This window comes from Pagrus major, chromosome 12 (assembly GCF_040436345.1).
Source record: "Pagrus major chromosome 12, Pma_NU_1.0".
Lineage (NCBI taxonomy): Eukaryota > Metazoa > Chordata > Actinopteri > Spariformes > Sparidae > Pagrus > Pagrus major.
Window position 1 is genome coordinate 3,868,356 of NC_133226.1, and position 23,253 is coordinate 3,891,608.

At 39.2% G+C, this 23,253-nt stretch overlaps 1 protein-coding gene across 1 annotated transcript; it reads left to right on the forward strand.

Annotated features, from left to right (window-relative positions):
- The first annotated feature begins 954 nt into the window (after window positions 1–954).
- pkn3 (protein kinase N3) lies at window positions 955–23,247 on the forward strand. Its single transcript, XM_073478596.1, has 22 exons — window positions 955–1,211; window positions 4,858–5,134; window positions 5,983–6,152; window positions 7,770–7,893; window positions 8,660–8,811; window positions 9,025–9,244; window positions 9,413–9,595; window positions 10,779–10,888; window positions 13,881–14,024; window positions 14,338–14,413; window positions 15,071–15,230; window positions 16,919–17,009; window positions 17,246–17,307; window positions 18,236–18,305; window positions 18,500–18,591; window positions 19,744–19,920; window positions 20,031–20,093; window positions 20,180–20,256; window positions 20,545–20,687; window positions 20,814–20,921; window positions 21,116–21,196; window positions 22,333–23,247. Exons 1-22 carry the CDS (start codon window positions 1,191–1,193, stop codon window positions 22,531–22,533), a joined length of 2,802 nt encoding a protein of 933 aa, XP_073334697.1. The 5' UTR covers window positions 955–1,190; the 3' UTR covers window positions 22,534–23,247.
- The last annotated feature ends 6 nt before the right edge of the window (window positions 23,248–23,253 follow it).

Here is a 23,253-nt window from a genome sequence, read left to right on the forward strand (position 1 = left end):
AAATTACAATCAGCACCAAGAAAGTGAGTGGCTAATATTTCTCGTAAGCCTTGTTATGTAGTTAACCTTTTCCTACTCTAGCATTTGTTTGTCTCAGATGTACATATGGATTTGTCACCTTGTGTGGTCAAGTGCATTACTGAAAGGCCAGCAGATTCTTATCCAGCTTATAGCCCTCAGCTCACACTCATTTTTTTTCCCAATCCACTTTTCTCAGCCAATCATAGACACATGGGGGCACTCAAACTCATGTTTAAGGAGCAGATACTGCTACCAAATCTGCCAGTACTGTAACCTCATGGAGCAAAAGACCAAAACACTCTTTTTATTTACACGACCTGCCCACAGTACAACAAACTCTCTGTTGTGTGGTGTGGCCGGCAGTTGAAGTATATTTTTTTAAAACAAGTTTCTTTAAAAGCTTCCCTTATGGAAAATATGCCTCTGTCAGTTTATGCAGGTTTTCCATGTCTCAGTCCACCATGCATAGCTTACAGCAACAAGTTATGTTAAGAAAAGATTAATGACTCTAAGAGAAGTTGTTCCACTTCACTTTTCATTCATGTTTTATGTTGTTTATATATTTATGAAAAAACACATTTAAACAGGATGAACAACAACTTAGCCTATGACATTAAAACAGCTTTCCTATTATGAAAAGGTAATATTGTATTTGGTTTCATTAATAACTGAGCAAAATAGAAATGTATATTTTTCTTGTATTCTTCTGCACTATGTTACATATTTCACACTGCTTCTTTCTATCAGAGCTGAATGTATCAGGTATGGGAGGGGAACACAGGTTCGTGAATGCATCATCAGGCTACCTCGGCAGGTGCAATGAATAATCGAATGTGATTGGTTCCTGTAGCGTCTCTGTCATTACCGACTGCCAACCAATCCAGCCGCGGCCCTCTGACGTCAGTTTTGCGTCCAGCCCCTGTTAAACTCAATTCAAACTTTTACTAAGATTTTGTTTCCATGATGAACACAAGTAGCTTCACCCGTGTAGAGGGTCTGTGAACAGCTTCAGCAGACGTTGACTTTCACATGCCGCTGTCGGTTTACCTCAGCTAGCGGTGCCGTACTCCTTCAGGGCTGTTTCACCGACTGTCTGGCCGAAGGAGACCGTTGGGAGTCGGAGCGGACGTTGACGCGCTGTGAATGTCCATCGCGGACTGACAGCCACCATGTCAGGTTTAACACTACAGGTAAACTTAACGCCGCGGCTTTTCTATTACGTCAAATGAAGTGCAATCATAATGGAGACTTTTAGTGCCAGCATTATGCCAATTATTATCACCTGACGTTTAGTTTAGTTTAGTTTAGTTAAATAACGCCACTTGCTACAGTGGCACTGGATTTTCCTGTTTGTCTTGTTTGCTTTTCCTCATAGTTCCTCTGTCTTTGTGACTGTCACGCAAATAGCTCTAACGTTTAACTGTAGCTTTTAAACAACTTAGTTTCATTCAGAAAAGATGGTAAGAAGTAAGCTTCCTCCTCAACATGGTTTTGACCTTCTTCCAGAATCAGTATAAAGGCAGTGAGTTTCTTTCTGAGCAAACACCCGGTCTCTACCTGACAGAGTTTATTTCAGTTAAGCTAAGCTCACACTTGGCGAGGCTCGGACCCGTCCCGAACCTTCTGAAAGAAGGTGCATTGTGTTTTGAGTGGAGTTAAATTCAGTTTTAACCTATAATCTGACATCTTATTTAAACAAGTCATTTGTTGTTGTTTTTTTTCATCAAATATAATACAAGTATCATATGGTTTATTTTAGAGCTAGGTGCCATCCGTTGATCTCTGTGATGAAACATGCTAGGTTCACTGTCATTTAATGATATCCAGGCTTCACCAAACTTCTAGGACAAAAGAAGGTGTACTTGGTTTGGTTTCAGCAGGTGTGTCCGTTGGATAATAGCTACAGAAATGAATACACACCTGTCATCCCCAACACACAAGACAGCCAAGTCAACAGTTGTTGAGATGGGCTCAAGCCAGTAGCAAAGGAGTAATTATCTAGTCGTTAGTGTAGGTTGAAAGTTAGTTTAGGTGTCTGGCCTTTGTATCCAGTTGTAAAGTAGAATGATAAATGTAGGGTAAATGCTTTTAAGGCTAAAGAATGAGCATAAAGCTGACCTTTTCACGTTACTTATTTTTGATTTGTTGTGTCTTACTATAGTCTGCCTTATGAATTCAGTTAGGGTTATTATTTTGAATAAGGATTAATCCTCTGATCCTCAATTTTCTTGATTACGTAATAATCTATAAAGCGTCAAAATAATATCATCAAATTGCTTGTTTTGTTTGTCCAAACGGTGCAAAACCATAAGATATTATGGAGACAAAGAAAAGCAACAACTGAGAAGCTGGAATCATAGTTTTTTGCTTGAAAAATTATTTTAAAGATTAATAGGTTATCTAAATTTTACTGATTATTTTTCTTTCAATCAACTGATCGACTAATTGTACAGAATTAATTTAATCTTACAAGGATTAACGGTATATCAACTTAAGAATATAGAAAACTATAGTAAATGAATAGGCATTAGTCATGTCTGAAGATAACGAGAGAAGCTTAAAAGGTAAAGAGAACATGTATAAGAACAGATCTGTCTGGGCTGTGATGGTAAAATGACTGGTAGTGATAATAAAAGTGTGATAGCTGTGAATCTACTTGTCATACTGTATATATAGGGCTGCAGTTATATTAATTTTCTATTAATCTGCAGGATATTTTTTATGATTAATTGTTGGGTCAATAAAATGTGAAAAAAGTGAAAAATACTTATTACAATTTACAATACAATTTCCCAGAGGACAAACTTCAGATTGCTTCTTTTGTCCAAGCATTAGTTAAAAACCCAAAGACTCTTCATTTACTGTCACATATGACCAAGAAAAGCAGGAACTTCTCACAAATAAGAAGCTGTTACCAGAAAATGTTTGAAATTATTGCTTGAAACATGATTACAATTATTATTAGATTATTGAAATGGTTGCAGTTTTAATTTTTTTTATTGATCAACTAATAGATTAATCGACTAATCACTGCAGCTCTACTTATAAGCTGTATGCAAATGTATTCATGTTTAAAGGTAGCCAGACTTATGATATATCCTGCATATTATCTCATGAAGGCATTATGAAATGGCTTCATCTATCAACTTGGGGATAGAATAAATAAGAAGGAGGGAAACCTGATATATAAATAAATTCATACATTTGTCTGTGGCCAAAAAAAATAGCCAGTCATAATAAGCCAAGCTTCCATGCCTGTGCTGGTTTCTTCCCTGTTTTCTTTCCACAATCCAGGCACATGTAGGATGGGAAAGTCCAAACTGCCCGCAGCTGAGAATATGGGTGTCAGCACTGTGATATACTGGTGATATGTCCAGGGTACACACATGACTCTTTCCAAATTCATGCTGGTAATTCAGTGCTAGTTAATTGAGCCTGATCAGGTTATGAAGATGAATAGATGGAATATATGGATGGACGATAAATCAGCTGACCATATATTGTTGCCTAGTGTCACATATGATAAGGCTGGGTGCAGCAGCTGTCAGAGTGTCTGGCTGAGAGCCGTTTCATTAGCTGTCGAAATGCAAAGAACTGGTTTGAGATGAGGCACAGGCTCTAATCTGGCCCTGGAACTGCCTTTGAGGAAAAGGTATACATGTACTTACCTGAAGGTGTAGGTATTTATGAAAAGGCAGCACAGCTTACCACTAGTGTATATAGTAAAGAAGACATATCTTTGGTTTTATCTGTCTGAGGTTTCTGCTTCCACCCCATTACAGTGCATGCCCTGTTACTACAGGATGGTGTCTGACGGTGATGCAAGACATGATTCATAATATAAAATAATCTATTTTGACATTTTGGCTGAAACATGTAGCTGATGATGTAATCAGACACAATTCTGGTGATCGATTGATAAATCAGGCACATTCTCTATATTCCCTGGTTTTAGCTGAATATGAAGATTTGTTTGCTTTTTTGTGCTTTGCATTATTTTACATTGAATGTCTTTATGTTTGAACTGTTGGCTGAACAAAACCAAATATTTTAAGATATTTCTTTGTGCTCTCAGAATTTTTGATAGGCATTTTTATTTAAGACTGAATTATTAATCGAGAACAGATTATAAAAATGATAATTGGTTTCAGCCTTAATCTTGACACTGCACCTGATGTCCTGACACTGAGAAAGATGATAGTAGCCTGTTGACACTGTAGCAGAACATTAAACAGACAGATCTTTATCCACCAGGGGGAAGTATTGTGTCATTTATTGTTGTTGATCCATTGTTAGTTTTATGTCACAGCTCAGTTTAACTTTTCTGCCTGAAGTACTTCATTTGCATTTGTTCCCATTTCATCAAGTGGTTCCTGTCCTTTGTTGTTGGGTTGCATCAACCAGTGGACACAACCTTTGATTTCCATTTTAATTTTTAATTGCTGTTTTTGTCTTTTATGTAATTATTCTTGTCATTTTGGTGGAAACGTGAGTGATAGCTGTCCTTTGTATTGTAGTAATGGCTTCAGTTCATCTCAGTAGAGTTGAACTCTATTGCTCCGTCTTAGTGCTGGTCTCTTTAATGTTGCAGCTACCTACATTAAATCACTCTCCTTTAGTGTAAAAAAGATAAAGCAACCAGTTCCGAGATGCTTGTGTCACAGCCAGACCACAGGATAAGTGATATTAACATGTTTTAGTAGACACAATATAGACAGCTGACTGGGCTCGTATAAAATAGTATGTTGAAATAACAGGTATATTTAACATGATACCTACAAGATATATATATATATTTAAAAAAACAGACTGAAGCAGTTGTGCTGTGTCCTTCAGAGCGGTAACCTGCAGGGTCTGGATGAGGGGGATATTCTGGACCCAGAGTTTCAGCAGCGTTTGGAGGATGCTCGCACTCTGCTCAGGCAGGAGATCCAGCGAGAGCTGAAGATCAAGGAAGCGGCTGAGAGAATGCGACGAGCTGTCACCAATCGCAAGAGCGCAGCCGATGTGGAGGGCCAACTGAAGGCCTCGAGCCGCAAGCTGGACAAGTTGCACTGGCAACTCCATGAGCTCAATGCCAGGTCTATGGCCACAGAGAAGGACAGCACCACAGGTAACTGAAACAGAGAAAATCATCTCAACATAGAAACACAAAGGGGCTCATTTTCAATGGAAAACTTTGAAAATAAATCATAAACCTGTCCTTTTTCCCCCCAACACTTTAAGTCCATATAGAGCGAGATATCATGACAATTATTGTGAGACAGATTGGTATGAAATGTTCTTTATAGATATTCATTTTACCTAGAGGATTAATGGTTTTGGTGACATGCAGACCTGAGAGTCACCGGGAATTTTGACCTGATGGTGACTGTTGCCTTCAGGCCTAAATTTCCTCCTGGTATTTTGAAGAGAAAAAAAAGCAGATTTTTTTTACAAAGTTTGAAATGGATACTTAACCCCCTTCTTTTAACCCCTTGACCTCTGCTTGTAGAACCATCATCTGGTAGCAAGTAGCAAATGGTTTGTCTGATCTTATGCAATTTGTATTTCAAGGCATTGCTATTTAGAGTTGCAAAACATGGGAGCAGGGGATGGAAATTTATACAAATTTCTGCTGCAGCTGTTCATGTCTGAGAAAATCAGGTGTAATATCACCAGCAATGTTTTCTGGACACAGAGAGAGACTCTAGAAAGCTGAAAACAGTAAGAGAGAGAAACAGTGAGAAAATATCTTAATAGTTTAGACAATGAAAAGACTTAAGTGACAGCAGGAAAGAAGAATTTATTGACAGCAGGGTATAGCACTACCCCTGGTTTCTGTAGGGGTACATAAACATATGCCTAAATAGATTATAAAAAAAATGGTAAAACTGCTCAAATGAATCACCACTACTGACAGAGAATTGTTTCCTAAGATATCTAAAGGCTAACCCACCATGTGATTATTTTTTGATGTAGGTTGTTCGGAGGAAGAAGACAACCAGTCAGCAGAGTCATGTCAGTGGGAAGAGGTCACATCACCACTGGCCGGTCGACTCAGAACACTGAAGAAACAGCTTACCATGGAGACCAAAGTCAAACAGGGCGCTGATAACATGATCCAGACTTACACCAACAGCTCATCCAAGGTACAGATCAATACACACGTACAAACACTTGGTGAGTTTGCTGATGGAGATGGTTTTCCTACATGGTCTGTAGCAGTGAGTTGACACTGACTAAATTGGTGGCAGCAACAATAAGCATCTGTGATGTGTAGGAACAGACAGGAGAGAGAAGCAAAGAAACAGCACTGCAGAGAGAGGACTTGAGGACAGGGCTGTTCTGAGAGTGGCACTAGCATTAACATTACTACTGATGACGACATCCCAAACTCCTTAATATTCATTTATGCTTTTTTATCTTTCCTAGTTTAAGAATATCATTTCAATCCTGTTGTGTTTTAGAAGCTATATTCTGCTAATCTCATGTAAAAAAAAAAAAAAAAAAAATACAGACAGACATTGATATAAGAAAGGCCGTTATTTGGTTACAATAATGTGGTGGGCATTAGCACATTGCAACAATTACAAATGTACTACACCAGACCATCTTTCTTTACCGTTTCTTTACAAGGTCAGATGCCACAGTTTCCATAGTTGGAACCCTCCACATATTCAGTGCAGGAGTTTGAGGCTCCTTCCAACACAAATTATGAAGCCAGTCTTAAGTATTCTCAATGCAGATTTACTTGGTTGTGACACCACAGTTTTGTCCCCAAGGAGACACATTCTTGGTGATCTGGGAAGTTCACATTTTAACAATTTACCAATACAGTCCAGAACATTTCTCCACAGAGTAGAAACACTGGGACATGCCCATAATGCGTGCATTTATGTGCCCTGTTCTTTTCTACATTTCTACATTTCTAACATAGATTGTCTTTAATTGGGCCCATTCTGTTAATTCTTGTTTGGGTATAATAATATCTGAATTATTGTATATTGGATACATTTGTCTCTGGCTTCTTTAATATGTTCCCCAGTGTTCTTAATATTCCCCTCTCATGTGTTTTTTAAAAATTTTATATCAGATGTACACCCCAGGTACGAAAGTTAGATGTGTGGTAACTTAAAAGGTATTGTAAGCGAATGAAAAAATAAAACAGGAGAGGAAAGGAAAGCTTATTTATACCTAGGGAGAGAAAAGCTTTTTAGTTGTTAAGAGAATTTAAAAAATACAAATGTAAAATGTTGCGATGTTAACATAAAGTGATCTATAGAAATCACAATAAGAGGCAACACAGTTCACAGAACATAAATCCAACAATGACTGTTAGATGCAGTTGTTATTATAAAGCCATGGTCTTGGTTTCACTGGTCTGGGTGTTGTCGATGAGAGGAATGAGTGAGGATTTATTGATGTGTCAGGAGGATGACTTGAGTGTGGGATTGGTGGCACCACAAAGTAGCTGCAGTTTTTGCAGATGTGTAAATGGTCAAATTGGTCACACTTTGTACACGTTCTATTACCGTCAAATATTACTTCATGTAAATGCATTAAATTAAACAGCATCCCTAACTAGGCCTGTATGCTCCGCTGATACTGCAAAATACTGTAAATTGACTTTACACATTCTTTACTTTAACATTGACAGGGTCTTGTGTAAACAGGAGCTTGGTTTGTTTGTTTAGAATTTTCCAAAAGTTGCTTTGGCATTTTGTCTACTTATGACTTTGGAATTTTTCTTATTATTTACTTTTCAGGACAGAAAGATGCTGTCTACAGCCCAGCAGATGTTTCAGGACAGCCGAACAAAGATTGAGCTGTTGCGCATGCAGATTGTGAAAGTCAGTCAAGCCAGAGACGGAGAGCAGGCCAGCCCACATGGTAAATCTTACTACCACTACTGTACTGTACTAACCCTAACCCAGTTCTTATAATTTCCAACTGCACACAGTATACACCCATTACTACAAAAAATAACAAATCCCATATAAAAGACTCATCATTGGTTTTACCTGGAATGCAAATTTAATGCATGTAAATGAAATAAATGTTTGTCTTTTTCACTGCAGTATTCTCACAGTGACAGATCGAGTCACCCTCATGACAGACACTAATGATATAGCAATATAACGATATATAACGGAAAATGTATCTAAGTCACACGATGTGCATTTCATGGTATTCATCAATAGGAGCAATTTGTAAGATATGGCCAGAGTTTTAATCTAAAACGTACAAAAAATGAACTGACATTATCAACAGAATGTAAAGAAACAACATATTGACATGGTGTCAAAGACGTCTATGTACTGTGCTGCAGAGATCGCTACTGAAGTTAGCATGCTAGCCCTGGCTCATCCTGTCTTGTAATACCACTTTGTTCCTCAAGAAGTGATAATCTAATGGCTCCTGTAGTTTCAGCTGGGAGATGTATGCCAGCTTAATAAATGAACAAAATAAACTCAAAGAAAATCAAGAGATGAAATACTCTACATCCATTTTCCTTATTATCACAAAAATACAACCGCTGACCATCTGAATGCAAGTTTCTCTCTTTTACTGAACAAATATGAGCTAAATTATCTCATCATTAAACATACTTCATTCAAACTAGATTTAAAGTGTGACTTGCTCCTCCTGCCCTCAGGTCACCCTGTGGAGATGATCAGTCCTCTGGAGCTGCGGGTGGCTGAACTTATGCATCACATGAAGATTGAATCAGCCGTAGCAGAAGGTGCCAAAAATGTGGTTAAGCAGCTCAGTGGACGTAAGATCCAGGACCGCCGCATACTTGCAGAGGTGGGTACCAGCTGGATAGTCCACACTTGCACCAGGTATTAGTCTGGGACCTAGGATCTGACCACCTCTGTGCATACAAGTTAGAAACACTGCTGCAACTAAAATAGCCATACTATTTACATTATCTAATAAATACATAATCCCAAAATAAAATCTTTAAAATAGAAAGTTCAAGGCAGGCTGTGCTTATCAGGAGTCTTGTGTATCCCCCAGGCTCAGGCAAGAATGCAGGAGTCATCTCAGAAAGTGGATCTGCTACGTTTGGCCCTGGAGAAACGTTTAAGTGAGCTGCCTCAGGACCATCCCCAATGTGCTGCCATTAAGGAGGAACTAGCATTGGGAACCTCGCCTTCCTATGGCACGCCGAAGAAGCAATCCAACGCCTCATCCCTTTCTTCTACTTCCTCTTTCTTCAGACCAGCCAGTCTAACAGGTCGCTACTAAGATATCCCAACATATATTCATTTTCCATGTTAAATATCTGATCTGAGCTCATTGTTAAGTGATTTATAGAACATTTGATTTTTCTCCTTCAAGCAAATTTGCCATTAAACTTTAGATAGACTGAATTGATCACTGAAATGCTCTTCCTGCTTCTCAGGTCGGTTGGAGGTATCTTTGAAGGGCTGCCAAGACCTGTTGGAGTCTGTTCCGGGCCGTGGTCTTGTGGCCAGTGTCTCAGCCACCTCCGGAAGCCTCTCAGATGGGAAGTCTCTAAAGGTGAGAGCTGGCCTATCAGGACGCAGTGCTAATGGCAAGACAACCAAGGCTGATGATCTGTCCTGTAAGTCAACACTCTCACACTTTTTTGGCTGTTTTACTTCCCTGTATGCAGATCACACATCTGTGTGAACAGTATTCATTTGTCTGCCTGTTTCTACCTGTTTCTGGTTTGAGTTTCTAAAGATGGAATTTACTAGGTAGGAACTAATGTAGAATCCAATAATGTACATTTCTAAGAGTGTAGGTTGGGTTTCGGAAGTGTATGTATGTGTGTATATGTGTGTAGTTGTATTTCCTAATTTCCTATTATTGACTTTTTTTGGAAAGTGAGGACATTTTGGCTGGTCCTAACAACTTCAAAGGGCTGTTTGAAGGTTAGGACCCAGTTTTAGGTATGGTATGGTTTAGGTTAGAGTAAGGCATGGGTTAGGGTCGGTTGTGACGGTTAAGGTTAGGGTAAGGGACCAGGCAATGCATTATATTAATGAGGGTTCCTCGAGTGTGTGTGTGTGTGTGTGTGTGTGTGTGTGTGTGTGTGTGTGTGTGTGTGTGTGTGTGTGTGTGTGTGTGTGTGTGTGTGTGTGTGTGTGTGTGTGTGTGTGTGTGTGTGTGTGTGTGTGTGTGTGTGTCGCCTAAACTTCTGAGTTATTAACACACTGTCCCTGATGGTCTAGATGGTGTTCTATGTCAAAGAACGACCACCCAAGGTTTCCCAGCAGAACATTGCATTGTAAAGAGATGATCAACGATATTCAGTTCCCGTGTCATTGGTTTTAATGTTTTGTCTGATCAGTGTACATCTCTAACCACGAAGTACAGCAATAAAAAAAAAATAGATCAGCCATGCTGCCCTTTGCTGTATTAGCTTTGACTGATGTTTAATAGTAGCATCTCGTCATTGAGATATTACAATTGCATCCCAAAATATACACAAAAACCATGCAGTAGTTTGAGTAGTTTTATAAGTGTAGAGTAGTGTCTGCAGAACTTTCTCTCAGGCTAAATTCACATTATAACAATATAATGTAATGTTATTATGACATATTTTCTCGTTATTACTAGATATCAAATAAAAACACCCTGCGACATCATTTTGTCTGTGTTTACAATTTTCCAGTCACTACTTATGGCAGCTAATACTGTATTTTTTTCCAGTGAACACACCCACACAGCCTGTTACTAGCTGCATTGGTCTTTATTAGTCGGTGCCTGTCTCATTGTGTATCTCTGTATTTGTGTCTCAGCGGAGGTAAGCGTTGTGCTGAAGGTGGACAACAGGATAGTGGGGCGCACGCACTGGAGACAGCTGGGCACTGAGGCCTGGGGCCAGAGCTTCAACATTGCACTGGAACGGGTCAGTGGAAACAGCATTACTGAGTTACTGTCCCTTGACTGTTATATAGCAGTATTACAATAAATTAACTTCAAAAGAGGAATCTTTCAAATGAAAAAAAGTGTTAGTCAAATATTCCTCTCTACAAAGGAGACAGTAAACACATTATTACATGTTGTCACAGATAGAGGGTGATGGTTCTGTAGTCTATGGAGAATTTCAGATTTTCAGTGTAAAAGTAAACTGTTTACAAAAATATTAGCAGTATCATATTTTCAACAACTAAAATTAAATCATCCAGATCAGTGAGCTGGGCCCACCATGGGCCCTATTCGAACAATCTATACAGCTGGTCTAAAGCGCATGGTGCAAATGCATTTAGGGCTTGTGTGTCCAAGTCTATTTTGCTAGTTAAACTATGGACAATCTGGGTGCTAAGTAAGGTGCACGGCGCAAAGGGGCTGTATTTTATTTAGTCATGGGTGTGTTTTAGGCATCACATAAATTCAACAAATCTGAGTGGCTTCTGCCATTGCCTTTAAGAGCCAGGTGCGCCAAGACCTGGAGCATTTTAAAAAGAGTGGCACTGGTCTTCACTGAGGGACAGGGATGTGGTCCTCTGCTGCTGGACCCTCAGACAGGACGGGTCATAAAAAGTATCGTCCTGATCAATACGGGGTGGGATGAGAGGGGAGAAATACATCTTTAATGAGGAAAACATTAATGACATTACCTGCAGCGATCCTCCAGCAGCAGAAACCATATGTGTATCTCTACATTAACATGCACATGTGTGCACGAGGAACAGCTGATTAATCTCTTTGATTATTTAAAACTCCTGACTCGCCGACAGCATCAGTTAGTATTTCATGTTAATTAATGTTCTGTGTTCGTCTACACATAGAAAGGTCACACACAGTCCAGATTCATACAGTAAAATAGTTTGGAGTGGAGCAGCTGTCCTGATAAATCCTGAGATCCTGTCTGAAAATATTTATTATAGAAACTAAAAGTTTAATTCTGTTTTCTTTGGAGACTTTATAACTACATCTTTTAGGTTTGCTGATTAAATGTGCCACCATATTTGTTACAGTAGATGACTGCGAATGAAAATGTTTAAAATAACATCATAAAATCAGAACGTATGCATCTTACTATCTGAATGATGAGTCCTTTAAATGGCTGGAAACAGACTGCAGCTTTGACCTTAGACCAGCTTTTTTGTTGGTCTATGGCACTAGTCCCTTTCACTTGCACTGGTCCCTTTCTGCTGCCTCAAGATATCAATCCACCATCACTGCACCTGACCACACCTCATTGTAAGACCAACACGCCCAGGGGCGCCCAGGTGGGCACAGGTACATTTGCTATTTACACCACGTGGGTGCTGGGTGTGTCAGTCTGAAATTAGCAACGACACTTGTGCTGCGCTGTGCGCTGCTTTGTGCCAGATGTAAGATGGAGCCTTGTGAGTTACAATATCACTGGATGCTGAGAAAATATTTAACTTGATAGCTTTAACTTTCAGCAGAGCACTGTATGATGAACCTCTCTCAACAGTTCAAACCAATGACAAACACTCCCTTTCAAACTGAACTGCTCCACTAGACAAGGTTGTCCCATTTTTCTGTTACTGTTCATATAGCGTAAGAGCTGTTAGCATATGCTGTTCATATACACAAAGATGTTACAGATGTCTTAAGTAGTTTTGCTCAGTCAACAAAGGTGAACATTTAGATAACATAATGAAAATGTTGAACTTGTTTTTGTGTTGGGACAAAGACAGAAAAGAATCAGACATAAAGAATTATTACTGTCCAAAGGTAGAATGATGTTGTGTCAAAGATGTACGGATGATTTAAGCTCAGTGCAGATATGTTGTAACATTTTTTGGCCTTTTCATGGCTTTATTGACAGGACAGTTTGAGAGATGACAGGAAATGGGATGAGAAAGGGGGGGATGACATGCAGCAAATGGCCACAGGTCAGACTCAAACCCTGGGCTGCTGACAGGGCCTCTGTACAGGGCAGGGCCTCTGTACATGGGTCACACACTCCAACTGAGCTTGTCCACCAGACAACCCTGACATGGAAAAAACAAACAAACAACAAATTTGATGGATCAAAATCAAGATTCTTATTTATATTGATAAATGTTGTCCTGTCCGATATTTTGTTACCAGATTTTAAAAAAACAACCTCTATTAGTATGAACCTCAAGAATCCAGTATTGATCTGGCTGCAGTTTGCATCGTGTGTATCATGTTTTTAAGATGAAGGTATAAAGTTTCTTTTAGCATCACCATTTCTAGCCCATACATTATAACAAAAACAGGTATTTCTGTGTGCTTGATGGAAGCTGACAGAAATCTTGCAGGGCTCACATTCAGGAGCACATCCTGATCTAAATCAAGTACATTTTATTTGACAACCTGTCCCAGTCTGGAAGAAAAATTGCCACAAACTGTGGATTACTAATTACTGAAATGACTTTCTGTCTTCCTCTTGGCTGGTTAATTTATTGCCAAATGTTGTCTCAGTAACCACTAATGGTGAACATCTGTTAACAGAACAATAACACAGACCCTGACATCTTGTCCCTCACTAAGTCAGAATGGCCAAGTATGTCTTTGATACTCTTGTCAGCCTCCTACTCTTCTCTATACCCTGTAATCCCACTGCTAATCCTCTGATATTTGCTCTAATCTGGTTTTACCCACTCATGCCCAGCATCCCTGCTTAAGACTTGGCTTCTAATGTTGCATTTAACACCCCAGCTCTCATTCTCTCTGCAAGCCTTGACAATTTCAATGGTTTTACCCATACAGGCCAGTGTACTAGTCATGTGGCATGCTACACAGTCTGTAACAGTTGTATAGTGTCTTCTGGAGCTTTGTCAAGTCTAAGAAAATAACTTTGATAATCCAGTCAGTTAATGTAAAAATGTACTTGATTAAATGAGACTATAAACACCTATGTATGTATGTATGTATGTTTGTGTCTGTTAATCTAGTCCAGGGAGCTGGAAATCAATGTGTACTGGAGAGACTGGCGAGCGTTAAGTGGGGTGAAGTTTCTTCGGCTGGAGGACTTCCTGGATAACCGCCGGCATGGCATGTGTCTTCAGCTGGAGCCTCAGGGCATCCTCTTCATGGAGGTTCTCACTTTCATATCCAGCCTGTGTATTATTCCTGTGACATGTGCATCAAACTACAGCAACATATTGTACCTGCATTTGTCATTTAAATTCATGTTTTGGTTCATATATCATCATTATTGTTACACCATAAAATGTAAAGTTGTAATTACAGTCCATTATAATGTTTTTTTAATGTTTTTTTTCTCTATTATTAGACCAAGCAGCTGTAAGATTGGTGTTGTGAATAAAATAATCCCATGAAGTAAATATTTCTGTCCCAGTGACACAGTTCCATGTATGAAGCATAAGCAGCTCCTCTGTTCATTTACAGGTTACATTCATCAATCCTGTCATTGAGCGGCGCTCCAAACTCCAGAGGCAGAGAAGAATTTTCCCCAAAGAGAAAGGTAGTGTAATTTATTTCTTCAGATATTAATGGCCCTTTCCTTCTTCCTATTTCCCTAGTTCCAGCGCCCCTTGCTTGAACCACACCCATTTTTGAACTCAGACTTAATTTTCATCTCAACTGCACACTCAAGTATTGTGACCGCATAGTTGTGACATTATTGCACTGACAACATTTTTGCCACCATGCAAGCAAAATAGTCAGAATTGCTTCTGTGGTAGTTTGCCATTATGACTCACACACAGAGACTCACAAGGTAACAATAATAACAGCCAACGCTGTCGCAACTGGTAAAGATGTCAATGATACTAAGCGTATTTTCCATTGTGCACCTTGATGTAGGGAGAGATACAGTAGTCCTTGTGATCAGGCAGCTTCATACTACCAGCAAATACATCTCATCACCAATTAAATCACTGTAAACCAAACGTGAAGCCATAATTTGACTTAATTGCTTTTTTTCCAACTCCAAATATCACTTGGATCAATTCTACGTTTGATTAATTTCAAGCCTGAGATTGTACTTAAAACATATAAGGTGAATCAGACACTGATTTCTTTTGAAGTATTTTTTCTTTTCTCACTACTTGCATGTTAAAGTCCCTAAGTATAGTATTGAGATTTGATGTCTTTGTTTTGTCTCCATTTCTCCTCACAGGGAAGGACTTCTTGCGTGCTGCCCAGATGAACATGAACTTTGCCACTTGGGGCCGTTTGATGATGAGCATCCTGCCTCCCTGCAGCTCTCTGGAGCCCATGAGCCCTCCATTAGCAGGCCCTAACACTGGCTCCACATTATCGCCCACTTGTCCAGCAGGGTAAGTCTCTGTGGTAACTGTAGATACTGTGACCCAGAAACATCTCATCTATGAAAGAGCTGTTACAAAAGTGAGCTATTAACTTCTCTGCTTAGCTTGCCACAGAGACTTGAGGCTATTTTTCTACCCACTCATGATATCTGAGACTAGAGAGAATGTGACTTAAGTGGAGGGCTGACAGCAGCATTATAACTGACCTGCATTCAGAGTTAAGGCAAGTTAGACATAGTGGTTGTATAATAACAGTGTGTGAGAATATAAAAATGAGCATTATTGAAGGATAACAGTGGAGATATTCTGCATTTTTATTATTGTGAACAAATCCCATGCACAGACCCAAACAAACAATGACTGTGACCTACTAACAAATACTGCTTTCTAAGAATTGACAAAATACAGAAATCATTAAAAACATGTTGATTACACTTAAAGGTATACTATGCAGGATTTTCCTTTAAAAGCACACAAAAATAATCCCTCTCAGTCATCACTTATGACCCACTTAGAAGTGTGCGCCAGTGTTTGTATCTGCAGAGACTCTGTCCTCTGCCTCTATTTTCTAATCATTTTGTAGTGTTTGGGACATTTCTTGGTACTGGCACCAATGTGCCCCAAGGGACTATATTTGGGGAACATTTTGTACAGCAGTCAATGGTGAGAGATCATAAACATTTTTATCTGAAATGTGCCGTTAAATACGTATATGATGTTTGACTTTCATGATTTGCAAAATTATCTAGTGGAGATTTAATGAGCTTTCTTCAACAGGGGCTTTCTCTTTGCCACTCTCCTATAAAGCTATGACTGGTGAAGAACCCGGCAACAGTTGTTGTATGCAGAGTCTCTCCCATCTAAGCTGCTGAAGCTTTCAACTCCTTCAGAGTAGTAATGGGTGTCTTGGTGGCCTCCCTCACTAGTCTTGTTCTTGTACGGTCACTCAGTTTGTGAGGACGGCCTGCTCTAGGCAGATTTACACGTGCCATATTCCTTCCATTTCTTAATGATGAATTTTAACTGAACTCTGGGAGAAGTTCAGTGACTTGGAAATGTTTTTGTATCCATCCCCTGACTTGTGCTTTTCAATAACCTTTTTACGGAGAGTTCTTTTGTCTTCAGGGTGTAATTGTAGCCATGAATACTGATTAACCAGTGACTGGACCTTCAGACACAGGTGTCTTTACACTACCATCACACATTCACTACTCACAGGTGATCTCCATTTCACTAATTGTGAGACTACTAGTGCCAATTAGCTGGACCTCTGTTGAATTAGGTCAGTTAATTTAAAGGGGGTGAATACTTATGCAATCACTTATTTTACATTATATATTTTTGATTAATTACTTTGTAGAAATCTGTTTTCACTTTGACATTACAGAGGTTTTTTTGTAATGTTTTTTGTCAAGTAGGCCATATTATATTGACCATGACTCCATTTACAAAAGCAATTGAAGGGGGTAGTTTTGCCATGAAGAGACAAGTAGGCAGACTTGCATTTTATATGCGTAAGTATCTTTGGAACACTAACTGTTTTAATATCGGCTTAAACATGTTCTATGGTTGTGCATATACTGCTCAAAGGAACTGAGGAAATCAAGGGTGCATCAAGGACGCTAGTCAACAATGTCAACACCAGCACTAAAACCAGAATAGTTGCAGTGTAATGTCTATTCCTAATTGTTTTTCAGAGAACCTGCTGTGGTGGGTCTAAATTTTCCTGAAGAATATCCAGGCAGATCTCCTCATCGCACAAGAAAGAACACTAAAGACTCTCCACTGGTGAGCAAGTCAGGTGCTCTGTTTCACTTAAAAAATTATGGAACAGTGAGAATAGTTATACAAAGAAAAATACCAGTGTAACAAGAGGTCTATGGCACAGAGTTGTGTGATGTTAACACCTGAATAAAGAGAAGTGGTTTTGTTCCATTACTAATGTGTTTTTTCCTTTGTGTTTGAAAGATTCAGTTGATGTTTCAATAAATCTCTGTTGTCTGTTTACCTTGCTGAAAAAACAGTCTCCTCGTGAGAGCAAGAGCCCAAAGCCCAAGCGTCAACCCTCAATTCATCCACCTCTACAGTAAGTCATACTGAGTACTCAAGTGTGTGTGTAAGTACAGTTTCAAGGTACTTGTACTTTACTTGAGTACTTTAAGTTTTTACTTCCACTCTGCTACATTTTAGAGGCAAATATTTGTTCCACTGCATCTATTTGATAACTTAAGTCACTAGTTACTTTGCAGATTACATGCATCGGAGCCAAAGTGAAAAAATAATTTGAAACAAATGAATTTGAATCTGTAATTGACTAAAAAAACACTGATTCCAATAATCAGGAAAATTCTGAATATCGGATCTGATAATCAATCAACCCCTAGTATATAGACTGTATATAAATACATGTACATATCTGCATAATTACTTTTATTTGTACTTTTGGTACTTAAGTACATTTAATATCAGATACTTTAAAACTTTTACTTAAGTACTATTCATTTAGGGGACATCACTTTTACCAGAGTAATATTTTAACGCATTTTAACACTTTGACTTAAGTATGAGTATAGTATAATATGATGTTTGGAGACGTTTTACAACACTGCTGAGAAGGAATTGGGAGTTTTTCTGCTTTTTGTTTGGAATTATTGTTTTATTCCCGTATTATGAGATAAACTGCATACAAATATACATTTAACCATTTAACTTTGCTTAACAATTCACATTTAAGTAAACCAAAAGTGGAACTGTGGAATATCTCCATTGTGCAGCCAGTTTAACATAACACAGAGGAGCTGGTCAGCAATATTGCAGTAAGAAAAGTTTGTATCTTCTTAGCGAAGCTGGCTGCCATCTTAGATTGTGGGTATAGAGAATATGACATGTAGTGTTACTCTTTGATTCATGTTAAATGTGTTGAGAAGATGGTTGGAAACACTTAGAAAATAGTAAAAACAGATCAGGAATATTTCAGTTAAAAAATATATGTGATGTTTTTTACTCTCATGCAGCATGGACGATGGACTTCAGATGGACGACTTCAACTGCATTTCAGTTCTGGGAAGAGGTCACTTTGGAAAGGTACACATCTGCTCTAACTTGTTTTCCTGCACTAAGCTTGTAAAAATATCAGTTTTGAGCCAAAAAAATCTACAGGGCACTCAGTGAAATAAAGGTTAAGAGGTGTCCTGATGAGCTGCAGCTTGAATAAATCCAAATGTTTTAAAAGAAGATCTAAAGGTTTAATATGCATCAAACATTTCTCCTGATCCAAGGTTTTGCTAGCGGAGTATAAGAAGTCAAGCAAACTATACGCCATCAAAGCCCTGAAGAAAGGAGACATTGTGACACGGGATGAAGTTGACAGGTAAGAAATCACTCAGCTGGTTCTTTTTGAAACATTATCAGTCTGTCAGTGCTTCTTTCCACAATTGCAATCTTCCTAATAGGTTCTGAGCTGCAGTCATTATGTATTTAGTGTAGTAAACACTCCATCTGTTGGTTAGAAGCTGTTTTAAAACCAGATTGGACACACTGAAAGCCTGGAACAGAAGAGTGATTCTTTTTGATTATACACATTATTTCTCTATATGACTTGTTGTTTCATTGTAAACTCAGTTCTTTTATCCCTGTTAGGATCCCGTAGGAACTATGACAACATTTTTGCAGTAATGTGATTGGTTGGTGGTTTGTTCTGGAGCAGTTTAGCTGTGATGCATTTGTTACAATGGTGATCTCAGTTGGTTTAAAAGTGAGCCAGCTTCATGATATCAGTTGAGTTAAGTGCCAGATACTCCTTTCTAAGTGTTAAGGTTGATTTCTCATGATCCAAGCAGCCATTGGCCTCAGTTTATGGCACTTAAGTGTGAAAATAAATCAACATAAACTTGAAATGGTAAATTCATCACAGTGAACAGCCTTTTCTTTCTGGACAAACTGCATTAAGTGCATGAGTTGTAATGCAAAGGCAAGCAAGGAGCCCTGTTGTCTGAGAGTTTAACTCTCAAAATCAAAAGAAAGCTAACTGGGACCTGATTAAAGAATAGTCTGAATTTGTTGTACCTGTATAGCTCACCTGGTAGAGCATGTGCACCATGTACAGCAGTGGCCCAGGTTCTATTCCAGCCTGTGGTCCTTTGCTGCATGTCTTCCCCTCTCTCTGACCTCCCATTCTTGTCTGTCCGTACTAGCGGGCCTGTCTATTTTTTGGCTTTCAGCCTTTATTTAATCTAAGAAAATGAAAGAAATGTGAATTTGGTCATTTCTTCTTCCTTTCTAAGAGCGACAGGTGTGGTGTGTCATTCATTCAGCTTAGCGACTTTATTGAATGAATACTATGAACACTATTAACATTCATTAGCCCACTTTATTAATGTTTCTAAAGCATTATGAACCTGTAATTCTTTCGCTAGTTCCCTCATGTATCTGAAATGAAAATGAATTGACTATATTTTTGGAGCTTTGATTAAAAAAGTATAATGAGTTAATTATGACAATGTGCGTGTGTGTGTGTGTTAAGCCTCGTCTGTGAAAAGAGGATCTTTGAAGTGATCAATGCCACACGACATCCTTTCCTGGTGAACCTGCACGGCTGCTTCCAGACTGCAGACCACGTGTGCTTTGTGATGGCCTACTCCCCTGGAGGAGACCTCATGACACACATTCACACCAACATCTTCGATGAGAAACAGGCCTGGTTAGCAGAAATCACTTAGTTAACCATGACATAAATAAATAAGTCCAATGATATTCCGCAAAAATACAGGGACGTTTGTATGAATTCCATCTCCTTCTACCTGCTTTCAGGTTTTATTCGTCCTGTGTGCTGCTCGGCCTGGAGTTTCTCCACCAAAACAAAATAGTTTACCGGTGAGTCCATCTCTTTCAGAAATTACTTAATACCTTGCTTCACGCTGGGAGCAGGTGATGTTATCTGGTCTGTGTCTGTCTGACAGGGACCTGAAGCTGGATAATCTGCTAATGGATGCAGATGGTTTTGTCAGGATAGCAGACTTTGGCTTGTGCAAAGAAGGTAAGAAAATGACCCATTTTATGTCATTTTCCAAACTTTTAAATGTGATTTAACTTTCCAGTACATGGCAAGTGAGGCAAAAGCACTCTTTGCTGTCTGTCAGTGTAAAATGTTCCACATCATTGTTGGTAGAAATGGTTGTCAAGATTTTGTGTGCGTAGGCTTGGAATGTGAAAACCTGTTCTTATGATGGCATCCTGTGACTTATGTGATTGACTGTGATTGACAGAGTGTAATCAGTGTCACATGTGTCTGCGTGATAGCTAAATAAGGCTGTACTGTGTGTAGGTATGGGCCACGGGGATCGCACCTCAACATTCTGTGGCACACCAGAGTTTCTGGCCCCAGAGGTGCTGACAGACAACAACTACACCCGCAGTGTTGACTGGTGGGGGCTGGGGGTCCTCATCTATGAGATGCTGGTGGGGGAGGTCAGTATAAATGAACAAGAAAGACTTTAATAAATGTGAAACTATCCTTTAAAATGCACAAAGTACAAGTTTTCGTAAGATTCATAGAGAAGTTTGAAGTTTGTGCTGCTGTCTCTTCTCTTTTAGTCTCCTTTCCCAGGTGATGATGAGGAAGAGGTGTTTGACAGCATTGTCAATGATGACGTGCGCTACCCTCGCTTCCTTTCTCCAGAATCTGTGTCCCTCATACAAAAGGTGTGCTTCTTATCATTTGGGTGGGAATTCTCCCAGGGTATTTCTTATTTCTTTTGAGGCGACAAAACCACTGTCGTGTTAAAACACCACTGATTTCAGTCGACATTTGATTAAATCATGTAGTGCTTTACCTGATGTGAGGGTTGTGTGTCCCAATGTAGTGACTCCCCTCCGCTGCTCTCTCTGTGTTTTAGCTGCTGCAGAAGAATCCTGAGATGAGGCTTGGAGGAGGAGAGGACGATGCCTCCGCGATCAAAAGACACAAATTCTTTCAGGTCATTATCCAGCCAGGCGCTACTGGCCAACTTACACTCTAACCTCTTCACTGTGAAACATTAGAAGTCTGACAGACTGCTCTTTAGAGCTTCAACTCAAACCAGCATAAGGGAAATATTTTATTGAGCTCTTTCTTTATCTCAGATGTTTCTTACACTCCAAGCTCTTGTTGCCCTGCAGAGGGAGGAGGAAGAGTTCAGCTCAACTTTAACAATACATCTTATACAGAAATGAAGAGAATATTCACAACTGTTGTGTAATGTTTACTGGCAAAGTTCTGTGTGAGACCAAAATACTCAACAAAGAATGCCAAAATCATATAACAATTAACTTCCCCTATTTCACTGATCACTTTGTTGAATTTTTCATATCCAGTTAATGTGTACAATATGGCTGACAATGTGAAGTTACAGTGGTGTGGAAGTGAGGGAAATCTAATGACATGGAAGCAGTTGGTAGATCGACTGAAGAGTGAGAGATAACTTGAATGCCTTTTTTTTGGTATCCTAAATGTGCTATTGTACTTCTGTGATGCTCTGTCTGCTTATCACATTTTCTTCCACTACAGACACTTTAATTTATCACGGAAGGCAAAGGACATGATTGATAACTGTAAAGCTGGAGTTGGTAAGATTGTAGAAACCAGCAAGAGCAGCCAAAAAATCCCACTTCCTCCCTTCAGACATCCCTCCAGAGCCGCTCCTCCAAAACACATGAACGCCTGACCACACAGACACAGACAGCACCGTAGCTTTCGCTGGCTAGCTGGGAAATGTATGTTAGTGGTTATGTTACTATATTTAATGAGCTCTGTTAGCTGTTTTAGTCTAATAAATACATAAATAAACAACTCTGTTAAATGCCAGAATCATATAAACATTCTTGTGCGTCTAGCTCACTAATAGTTTCATTAATAAATCTGCAGGTATCCAATCATTTCATGCGGCCAAACAAAACAATTGGATTGGCTTATCAGAGGACTGCACAGCCACAGGCACCTTTTTTTCCTTTATTGTCAGAGTATTTGATTTATGAATTGCCTTAGGGATCTAGCTCATAATGGCAGTTTTTTGTCAAGTTTGATAATCTTTTTTGTGTGACTGCTGCTGTTCAACGACCCACTGTCTGTCACCAGGCGATGGACTGGGACGCTCTCCTGGCCAAAAAGATGAAACCTCCCTTCCTGCCGGTCATCAGAGCACCGAAGGACGTCAGTAACTTTGATGAGGAGTTCACTCGCCTGAAGCCAGTCCTCACCCTCCCACGAACACCCTGCATCCTCACTGCCGAGCAGCAAGAAATCTTTGCTGACTTTGACTTCTCCCTCATGAGTTGACCAAAGGGATTTTTTGTGATAGGCAGCTCCAATTTAAAACTACTTTTATTTGCCACAAAACTCTCAACAGCAGCAGAGAAACTGCTGTCCTGTCTTTTTCCACACAGTTCCACATTTCCAGCTGCACATCATCTGTGGACTGTTTACTAAAATACACAACAGTGTGCCAGCATAATCAGCCTAGCTTCAGCCGTCACACTTCACTGACACACGTTAAGTCTTGCTGGGTCTGATTTCATGATATATTTTCACGTGTCTTGTCCCTGCCAAATTTATTTTGAACTGTTTAATGCTGATTCTGTCATCTAACAGTGAGATCACTGATTTCCTGTTTACACTGGCCAGTGCAATAATGAGTTTTTGCTCGTAAATTTATATTTTTTACAAATGTACATTGTACCAGTGATGTTCCAAACATCAGCGCTGCCTCTCAACCCAAAGTCCTCCATTGTAAATATTTGTAATCTTAATGAAGAGACTTTCTGCCAGTTATTATAACCATTGTGTCCATTTGTTGTTTTTTGGGATGTAATATACTGAAAATATCCAAATTGTTAATTTAAGTTCCTTCATTTCCCAGTCAGTACAACTGTATCTGGATTTTTTTAACTATCATGAAGATTATGCTTATACTGAACAAACCAGCCTGTATGTAAAGTGTGAACTACATGAAGGAACATATGAATGAATAAATGTATATCTGCTGGAATCTGAGAGACC